The following is an 11,095-nucleotide window of genomic DNA, read 5'->3' on the forward strand; positions in this document are numbered from 1 at the left end:
CTCCACATAATAATGCTATTTCTCCCTTCCGCATTTCAATCTGCAGGGCGACCTCTCTGGAATATCCTATTTAGCTCCCTTCGCGCAGAATAGTGTTCACAATCTAATTTAAAAACACTAATTTACAGATAGGGAAACCCACCCTGTTTTCTACCCATTTCTATGCACGGTTCTACAAATTTTATTGCTTTTCCCCCTTTGTTCTTTCTACGGGTTTCCTTTTGTTTGCACCTTTTATTGCTTGTTTTGTTCCATTTTTGTTTCGTTTTTATTTATCTTTCATTTTCCTTCTTCTTCTTTCCTATTTTATTTATCAAAATTCATAAATATTTTCAAAAATCATAAACATTTTTGAAGTTATCATATTTTCTACAAATCATCACTATTTAAAAAATATGATAACACTTTTTAAAATTCCATGTCATATGTTGAAAATATTAATCATTTTTTAAAGTCATGAAGTTTTCTAAAAATCCATGAACAATTATGTTTAATTAATTAACATCTATTAAAAAAACTGAAAACATTTAATAAATTCTTGAACATTTTTAAACTCATGGCAATTTTTGTATCCTTATCTCCCAGAACATTTGTTGGAATTAATGATTTTTTTAATATACCAAAAATCAGTAACTGTTATTTTTCTTGAGCCAAAATCCGTCAATTGTTACTATTAGTCATTTGCTAAGAGGAGCGAAAGGCTAGCGACAAGTGACAGGCGAAATCACTAATTAAGGAGTACTCGTTGCAAAGAACACTCCATCTTCCCAGGTCACGACAAGTGGCGCACATGCAGCGGGCCACTTGTCGCAACCTGGAAGTTTTCCCTTTTTTCGTAGATTCGTTTATTCAAAACGTTTTATCTCTTAAATCGTGCGTCCAAATCTCAAACCGTTTTCACCATTGGATTCCTCGCGTCGAGATCTTTAAAACTAGATCCCATGTTGATAGGTTTTGACGAACTTTTTTTTCATGAAAAAACCGGACGAAAAAACCAAACCGGGAGCACGGTTTTTTCCCTTTCCGAAAGAGGCACGCCCGTGCCTCTCGCGAAATCACAACCGTGCCTCTCGTGGAAGCAAAACCGTGACTCTCGTGGAAAGAAAAAAAAATAGAAAACGTGTTTTTTTCCCTTTTCGAAAGAGGCACGCCCGTGACTCTCGCGAAAGCACAACCGTGACTCTCGCTAAAGAAAAAAAAACAGAAAATGCGTATTTTTTCCCTTTCCGAGAGGCACGGCCGTGACTCTCGCAAAAGCAAAACCGTGACTCTCGCGAAAGAAAAAAAAAACAGAAAACGCGTTTTGTTTTTCCCTTTCCAAGAGGCACGGCCGTGGCTCTCACGAAAGCACAACCGTGCCTCTCGCGGAAGTAAAACCGTGACTCTCGCGAAAGAAAAAAAACAGAAAACGCGTTTTTTCCCTTTCCGAGAGGCACGGCCGTGACTCTCGCAAAAGCACAACCGTGCCCCTCGTGGAAGCAAAACCGTGACTCTCGCGAAAGAAAAAAACAGAAAACGCGTTTTGTTTTTCCCTTTCCGAGAGGCACGGCCGTGACTCTCACGAAAGCACAACCGTGCCTCTCGCGGAAGTAAAACCGTGACTCTCGCGAAATAAAAAAAACAGAAAACGCGTTTTTTTCGTTTCCGAAAGGCACGGCCGTGACTCTCGCTAAAGCACAACCATGCCTCTCGCGAAAAAAAACGTGACTTTTCACGAAAGAAAAAAAAAAGTAAACGCGTTTTTTCGCGCAAAAAAAAAATTTCAAATTTTTTTTGGGTCGAAACGCTAAGGAAGACCAGGGAAAAAGCAAAACGTCGAAAAAAACTGGAAAAAAACAGTATAAAAAGCCGAAAACGCGTGCGGAAAAATTAAAAAATAAAATCTGGAGGGAGCGTCCAGAGCGCGACACGTGGCGAATGGCTGAGAGCGCGCCAAGTGGCGCTGATCGTTGCGAGGCTCCCGAAGGAGCGCTCGTTAGCTAGTTGCTCCCAGTGAAAGGACGTAGCAAGCGCTATAAGGGTCTGGTTTGGCCCATGCACATGATATAGTGACTATGCAGCAGTTTTGCGGCGTTTCCTAAATGGCGCCCATAGCGCCCTTTGCTTCATTATTTACAAAACAGCGCACACACCCCGTCACGTTGGGCCGACCATTTTTTTTGTTTGTAAACTGCAAAAAATGTGTGAGAGATGGGCTTCAAACCCACGACGACCTAGTTCAGTGACCCAAGCGATAGCCACCCGACCACATAATTTCTTTTCTTTCATTTTCTTTTTTATTTTTTTATTTTTTTTCTCTGTCCTTTTCTCTTTCTTTTTTCAAATTCGTGAACTTTTTATTCAAACATATTATTTTCTAATAAATCCATGAACGTTTCTCCAAACTCATGAACTTTATTTCCAAATTGATGAAAGTTTTTTCCAAATTAGTAAAAAAAATCAATTTTGTGTTTTTTTTCAAGGTCGATGAACTTTTTTCCAAAATTGATGATTTTTAAAAAAAATATGAACTTTTTCATGGGCGATGAATCTTAAAATTCATTGATTTATTTTTTCTTTGTCCTTTTGCTTTCTTTTCTCAAATTCCCGAACTTTTTGGTCAAATATATTAATTTTTCAAGAATTCATGAACTTTTTTCCAAACTCATGATCTTTATTTCCAAATCGATGAATGTGTCTGCAAATCGGTGGATTTTTTTAAAGTTGATGAACTTTTTCAAATTTGTGATTTTTTTTTCAAAATCGATGAACTTTTTGCGCAAATTGATGATTTTTTTTGACGATTTGTTGTGAAGTTTTTTGAAAATTGATGGACTTTTTCCAAATCCTTTGATTTTTTTTAAAAGAAAATATCGATGCAATAAAACAGTGATCAAATTAGCGAGTGAACAGGCTATGAATCAGCGAGCGGACGACTATGGGCCTTCGCGGAAACAGCCCACAGAATAACGCTGAAGGTGCCAGTTAGGGGCTCCCCTCTTTCGCTCCATTAGTTGCGTGAAGTGAGATTCGAACTCTCGACCTCCGTGTTTACATTCACCAGCAGTAATCAACTGAGAAAGCTAACCGTTGTGCATAGTCACTTTCGTTTTTCTTCTTGTTGTACGTCTTCTCTGTCTGGTTTTCTTATTCTTTTTTTGGTTTTGCTTGGTCGTTTTTCTTAGTTTTTTTATTTTCTTTTCCATTTGCTTAAATTTGTGAACTTTTAAAAACATCATGGAAAATTTGAAATTCTTGAACATTATCAAATTCATGAACATTTTCTTAAATTCGTGAAAAACAAACTCAAATCCGTGAAAATTTTCAAATCCATGATAGTTTTTGAAATCCAGATTTTTTTTTCAAAATTGAAAACTATTTTGTCAAATGCGTGAACTTTTTTCAAATCGATGAGATTTTTACAATTACACAAAAAATTTCTTTTCAAATTTGTTAACTTTATTTCTTCTTCAAACTGAGTGCACTCTTTTTTCAAATCAAATGAACTTTTTTCAATTTCCATTTTTTTTTAAATTCGTGAAATTTTTTCAACTCAATAAACTCTTTTATTTTTGCGATTTTTCCCGAATTCATGATCTTTTTTCAAATCGATGAAGCTTTTTCAATTTCATAATTTGATTTTAATTCTTGATTTTTTTGCAAGTCTATGAACTTTTTAAAATCACAAAAAACGGTGGTCGTTCTATTTCCTGAACCAGTAGTACAACATAACCGAGAAAAAACAAGAGGCGAGAAAGGCGAGTTGAGCGAGCAAATGAATAACGAAGCGAGGGTGCGAATCTCGATGGGTCATGGCCCGCTCCCGCTCGCGTGAGCACCGGTTTCTTGTTTTGGCGCTATAGGCGTTGATGAGGAGGTCTTGAAACCGAGGCCTATGTGGTGCCGAGGTCGGAGGAAGGTGTTGGGCCAAGGGGAATGGATTCAGGCCCACCCAATTCGGCTCTGGCTAGTCACATTTGTGACAAGCTCACATCAGTGCTCCTTGGATGATGTGTGTGAGGCTAATCATTTTAGAAATTCTCGATATTGTGTACGCCATTTGTTTCAACACGCTGCAATATTGTGTCTTTTGTGGCAAACACATGGGTGGCGATGAATTTGGGTATCTACTGCAAATAGTGTGTTCAGTTTCATATTTTGTTCGCATTGCTACAAATTTTGGCTTCTATGTTACATATGTGTGGATCTCTCGGCAATTTAGTACAACTAGGGAGGATTTTTTTTTTGCGGGGTACTAGGGAGGATTTGTTGCATACGCTAATTTTCTTTTGCCACATCGGCATATTTGAAATGTTACGACATGTTATTGATACGCCGCACGAAAAATGCTACGATGTTGCAAACATGTCAACGTTACCACATGGTATTTCAATTCTGTATGGATCAGACGTTCCAGATTTTGATTTTATGTTTGATAAGGCGGCCGATGCCTAGAGCACCCAAAAATAAACGTTTTCATGGCAGCGAGGTATGTGGACAGGGAGAATTGTTCTGAAAACGAACGTTTTGTAAGGTTCTGGAGAACGTTGCTTTGGAATCTTCCACCTGCTTATGCCAATAGTTTTTAACTATACTTGGATTTCATTCGGCCGGTGAGATGAAGTAAGCAACACGTACAGGCCGCCGATGGTGCCAATTGTCAGTACACCATAGCTTTTGCCGTACCGTCACGTTAGTTTATGACTAACGTGATTTCAGATGTTGCTTGGTCGTGGCTTTGCAGTAGTACCATGCAGCATGAAGAGGCACACTGTTTGAACCAATCAACGTGTAATACTTTTACTAGAGGAAACTTCAATTATTTTGTCTCGTCAGAAACCACAACATGTATTTTTCAAATATAAATTTGATCCACACATCAAAGATAGCAAAGACAAATTCTGCAGCGGATAGAACCGGCCGATACCATCCACAGCAAGATTTGTCTCTATTGATTCTCCATGTATACATGCATATATATCAGTTTTGTAGTTTAAATTTCATGTGATGGTGAGATGATATATGGAAGTTGTGCTACTTTTTCTCTAAGCGAGAGGTTTATGCCAGGGTTGTCGTTTCTTCCTGTGATGGTGTGATAGTGAGAGCTTGCAAGCATACACCATCTTTTCCTAAAAATATTTTTATTCTTCCAACACATTTGGAAAAAGTCTATATAGAGATCTTATGTTTGGTGCGAAGTTTTGCATTGTCGTGGCTTGTGCACAGAAGCCAAACTTAAAGCATCCAAAGATGCCTTTGTAACTACTCATTCTTGTCTTTTTCACGTAGGCTATAGATTAACACATTTTTTCACGAGGAGCTTGAAATAAATAGTTTGTTTTAGTATCTTTTTCTCCATTTTTCTGAATTATTTAAACTACTTTTTTAATACTATAAGTTAAAAGTCTTATCTAATGAGAAATACTTATATCTCACCTAACTCCTACACCGTTGGATTTAACGCAAAGATTCGTGGGGATTTTTTCCTTTTATTTTTTGTTTGGTTAATCAAATAGTATAGGAGTTAGATATGACTTTGTTAATTCTAGATGAGAATTAACAAATCCGTATTTAAAACATTGAGAGCATGTATACACGATTGCACAAAAGGTAGGAGCATACTCTCTCCATCCGCGAATAAGTGTATTTCTGGAAGTCAAAGTTTTAAAACTTTGACCAAATTTATATGAAAAAGTAGCAGCATTTATGGCAACAAATTAGTATCATTAGATCCGTGTTGAAATGTACTTTTATAATATATCAATCTGATGTCATATATATTACTACTTTTTTCCTATATAGTTGGTCAAAATTCTAAGACTTTGACTTAGAAAAAAAGTACACTTATTCGTGGACGGGGAAGTAGAAGGTTGAGGGAAAATGCTACCATTCAGCCGGCTGATGCCCGTGCAACCGCCAGATTGATCCTGGTCGAGCGCTCACGCTGGCCACAAGTCCCGTGCAGCCAATTTTTCTTTCTTTTTGCAACAGGCATATTGTTTCAGAAGGTTTCTCCGACAGAGGTCTTGTTTCAAAACAAAAAGAATGGTTCGGCGGTGAAGTTTTTCAGCAAAAGGTCTAGTTTCAGAAGGTTTCTGCAACAAAAGTCTTCTTTCAGAAAGAAAAAATGCTTCGACGGTGAAGATTGTTTTCTTCTGCAACAGGGGTCTTGTTTCAGAAACATGGCCCCGGTTGCAGAAAGCGCCGGGGGGGGGGGGGGGCGTTAGAGCGTACATGGCCAAGCATTGCAAAACGACGCATATTTCAGAAACATAGCTTTGGTTGCAGAAATCGCCAGGGGAGTGCCGGCGTGAGAGCTCGTCGCCGTCGTGCTGGAGTCGAGGCAGCTGCTCGGGGTGCTGGGTCAGAGGAGGCACGACAACTCCGACGGCTGACGGCACTCCATAGTTGAGGCGCTCAAGCCATGGCGGGGCGACGGTATTGTCCCGGTGGACCTTTGCAGCAAGGTCCTTATTGCAAAGCCCCTGAGTGCAACAAGCTATTGTTGCAAAGGTCTTCAGTTGGATGGGGTGGCAGATCAGACGACTGATTTGGGCGGCATCCGACCGCGGCTGATCTAATCGGTTTATCACCAGACAGACGCGTAGCACTGCCCTTGAGCATGGCAACTATCTACCACAGATCCTCTAAAAATGTTTTTTTTACCATAGGGAATTCATCGTCCAACCAAGAGCATCAATTACAACACATTTGGAAAAAGTCTATATAGAGATCTTATGTTTGGTGCGAAGTTTTGTATTGTCGTGGCTTGTGCTCAGAAGCCAAACTTAAAGCATCCAAAGATGCCTTTGTAACTACTCATTCTTGTCTTTTACCCGTAGGCTATAGATTAACACATTTTTTTCACGAGGAGCTTGAAATAAATAGTTCGCTTTAGTATATTTTTCTCCATTTTTCTGAATTATGTAAACTACTTTTTTAATACTATAAGTCAAAAGTCTTATCTATATGAGAAATAATTATATCTCATCTAACTCCTATACCGTTTGATTTTACGCGAAGATTCGTGCGTTTTCCTTTTATTTTTTGTTTGGTTAATCAAATATTATAGGAGTTAGATATGACTTTGTTAATTCTCATCTAGATGAGAATTAGCAAATTTGTATTTAAAACATTGAGAGCATGTATACACAATTGCACAAAATCCGCGATCAAAAGGCAAAAGGTAGGAGCATACTCCCTCCGTCCGCGAATAAGTGTACTTCTAGATTTTGTCCTAAGTCAAAGTTTTAAAACTTTGACCAATTTTGTAGGAAAAAGCAACAACATTTATGGCAATAAATTAGTATCATTAGATCCGTATTGGAATGTACTTTTGTAATATATCAATTTGATGTCATATATATTACTACTTTATTTTATATAGTTGGTCAAAATTGTAAAACTTTGACTTAGAACAAAGGAAAACGCGATGCCCGTGCAGCGTCCGCCACCTGCGTAGCCATTGGATCGATCCTGATCGAGCGCTCACCACAGATCCTCTAAAAATGTTTTCTTTTTACCACAGGGAATTCATCGTCCAACCAAGAGCATCAATTACAACCTACACATGGACACACGCCAAGTTTTGGTCATTTCGCTAAATGGCACCATGAACGATGAACAAGTATCACCACCGTTGCATGGCCCCGCGTGCCGGCGAACGCGGCCCACCGATTCAAACTTCCCTCCAAATCAGGCATGAGCGTGTACGGCAAGGTGACAAATGAGCGGAGAGGAAACGAACGCGGCTGGCGTGCCAATCCGGGATGGCTTTCCATATACGCCGCCGCACGGTGAGCGGACGCCAACTGGACTTCCCACAGTCCCACTGTCGACTGGACGCCGAAAAGGAGAGTAATCAGTGTCCGTTTCCTGCGTGACTCGACTCGAGTAGTAATCCGTGTGTGTGTGCGCGGCCGCGCCTCCATTCCACTCCGGGCGTTTAATTCGAGGCTAAATGCTGAGATATCCACGAGTCATGACGACGCGCGTGTCACATCAGTGGTGCTAGGATTATATGCGTGCCAAAGCCGATCCCTGTCCTCTTCCTCGTACCCACAGTCTTGCCATCTCTTCCCCTCGTCTCGTCCCCTACCTACGCAGACCAGGTGCCAACTGCCAAGTGACTGCAAAAGGCGCGGGTTCTTCTCGTTCGGGGCCGCCGCCGCCCCGTGAAGAAGCCCTCGAGCACGGGACCCATGGCGACGGAGCAGTTCGTCCTGTTCATCTTCATCTGCTGTCTGTCCTCCCAATTCGCTGGTAGGCTTTGGTTTTCTTGACGAGTCTGATTCTTGCCGTGTTGTGCGTTTCCTTTGATTCTGCGATTGATGATTGTTGATTTCGCCGTGTCTCTCTGGCAGATGGATATGATCCGGTGGATCCGAACGGGAACATCACCATCAACTGGGATTTCCCGTCCATCGAGCCTAATGTGTACGCGGTGCGCATAGTTGGGATTTTTCTTCTTCTGAAACGAATGCTCCTCGCAGAAATCGCGATTTTCTGCCACTGAAACTGCGTACGAATCAATCGATTTGCTGCGCGCGCAGGTAAAGGTGAGCATCCACAATTACCAGCTGTACCGCCACATCGAGCGCCCGGGGTGGCGGCTCAGCTGGGTGTGGGCCGGCGACGAGTTCATCTCGGACGTGATCGGCGCGGAGACGACGGAGCGGGGCAACTGCACCGGCCGCCACGGCGCCAACGGCGCCCCTCCGCATTGCTGCGAGAAGCAACCGGTCATGGCGGACCTGCTGCCGGGCGCGCCGTACAACAGGCAGTCCGCCAACTGCTGCCGCGGCGGCGTGCTCTCGTCCGTCACGCAGAACAACAGGACGGCCACCTCACAGTTCGACATGTACATCGTCAATTTCGCGCTCGACGAGCACGGCGACCCCAAGATGCCAACCACCTTCAGCATCGGCGTGCCGGGCTACACCTGCAGCAACGCCACCAATGTGCCGGCGACGAGGTCCAAGGTCGACGAGCAGCGGCACGTACAAGTTCTGCGTAAGCATTTGGTTCTTTCTTTCTTTCTTAGCCAACGACCCACTGTCTTGTGACGCGCCGTGCATCGAGCGATGACTCTTTCTTGGCTTCGTGGGGTGCAGGCACATGGCAGATCATCTGCTCGTACTCGCAGTTCAGGGACGCACCGTCGCCGTCCTGCTGCGTCTCCCTCACGACCTTCTACAACAACACGATCGTGGGGTGCCCGCGGGACAGCTGCGGTGGTGCAAACTCTCCCTCGGCGCATCAGTGCCTCAGGTTAAACCACCTGACACCCTGCTACATACTCTGCATTCTTCTGATTTTCTTCTGCCGTCATTCTGATTCGTGCCTGCATGTGCATGTTCGTCCGGTTTTTCAGCGGCGGCGAGCAGTCCAAGGTCCTGGCGGCGCTGCCTGACGCCGAGGGCGCTCCGCCCGTGCCGGTCATCCGGTGCACGGAGCACATGTGCCCGATCCGGGTGCACTGGCACGTGAAGCAGAGCTACCGGGGGTACTGGAGGGTGAAGACGACGGTGACGAACTACGACGTGGTCAGCAACTACACCGACTGGAACCTGGTGGTGCAGCACCCCAACCTCCGGAGCCTGACACAGCTCTTCAGCTTCAACTACCAGCCCCTCATCCAGTACGGCACCATCAGTAAGTGCACAATCTTCGACAAGAAGATGATACGAAGCAAGGATGGGTAAGAAATGTGGTTTTTTGCAGATGACACGGGGATGTTCTGGGGAATCAAGAACTACAACGAGATGCTGCTGGGTGATGGGAACGTGCAGACCGAGATGATACTGGAGAAAGACCCGAGCGACTTCACCTTCTCAGGGGGCTGGGCGTTCCCGAGGAGGGTCTACTTCAATGGACACGAGTGCGTCATGCCGCCGCCGGATCAGTACCCTTCGCTGCCCAATGCGGCCAGGGACGTGCGTGTCTCGGCGGTGCAGCGCTGGCTAGTCGCCAGCTCTTGTGTGCTCTCGTTGTCTATGTTGTTTCTCGTGTAAAGGGTACCTGACTAGCCCTGAATACATGGGGTTTGAGTATCTCAGTTTAACTTCCCTGTAGAGTACAACTAATCCAGCATATACCTCCTCTTTGAGCGGCTATAGATTAAACTATTGCTCAGTAACATATGCCCCCAGCAAAAGGAAATCGTAGAAAACTTCATATTCGGGTAGGATGTCTTCCCAGCAATTACATGGTCCTTTGATGCTTAGTACAGTAGTACGAAGTGCAAGCTCGGAGATGGCTTCTTTCCCTGCTCTGTTTACCATTGCCCTGGACATGTTCTACTCACTCCAATCTCAATTCAGTCAAGCAATTGGTCGGTAAAGCCAAAACTTGTGTCTAGATTCTGTTGATAACGACATTCACATGCTTGCACTTGGGGAAAGCTGAAGCGCTCGCGTCGCTCACGGGGGCGGCACGGCCGAAACCTTAGCCGCAACTGCCGCCCCATTCTCCACCTCCACCCGAGCTCCCCTCACCGCCGCCAGGTGAAACCGACGGGCGAAGCCCGCTAGACCTACGACGGCGGCAGGGACTTCTCCTCGCGAGAGACGTAGCGGTGGCCCTGGACAAAGCTAATCGACTACCGACAGCGGCGTCTCGCCGGCGCAGGTAAGCGGCGGCGGCGGCCCCGAGCATGCCGGCGACCCCGCTTCTCTCCTCCTCCCTCATTGGGGGTCGTGCGGGGCGGTGTTGGGGTCGGTTGCGCAGATCTAGCACCTGGATCCGGGATCTGTCGGTGGGGTGCCCAGGCGTGTGGTTGCGACAGCTGCACATCCGGCTAGTCGAGCTGTGGTGGTGGCGGTGTGCTGCAACTCATAGACGACGGCGCGGTGGCGCCACGTAGGCGGGTGTGTTGTGGTTGTCGGGGGGGGGGTGTCCCTGGCCTCTGGTGTGGTCTTTGCACTGCCAACTCCGGTCGTGCATGCGGCAGAGTGCTGGTAAGGGCTTTTGGCGGTGGTCTGCTCGTGATTGCCGGAGCGACGACTCCGAGTCAAGGTGGATCTGTGTCGTGCCCCTGCCCGTGTGGGCAGTAGTGGAATGGTTGATGGTGCTTCCAGTGAAGGCGGTAGCTCCCTGGATTTGTCAAGAGTTGCGC

General features: G+C 44.7%; 1 protein-coding gene across 1 annotated transcript; it reads left to right on the plus strand.

The window, feature by feature from the left end:
* The first annotated feature begins 7,989 nt into the window (after window positions 1-7,989).
* Window positions 7,990-10,117, plus strand: LOC109753531 (COBRA-like protein 7). The gene is made up of 6 exons (XM_020312442.4): window positions 7,990-8,241; window positions 8,343-8,422; window positions 8,532-8,991; window positions 9,093-9,249; window positions 9,353-9,633; window positions 9,703-10,117. Exons 1-6 carry the CDS (start codon window positions 8,181-8,183, stop codon window positions 9,990-9,992), a joined length of 1,329 nt encoding a protein of 442 aa, XP_020168031.1. The 5' UTR covers window positions 7,990-8,180; the 3' UTR covers window positions 9,993-10,117.
* The last annotated feature ends 978 nt before the right edge of the window (window positions 10,118-11,095 follow it).

The sequence above is a fragment of the Aegilops tauschii genome, chromosome 2 (assembly GCF_002575655.3).
Source record: "Aegilops tauschii subsp. strangulata cultivar AL8/78 chromosome 2, Aet v6.0, whole genome shotgun sequence".
Lineage (NCBI taxonomy): Eukaryota > Viridiplantae > Streptophyta > Magnoliopsida > Poales > Poaceae > Aegilops > Aegilops tauschii.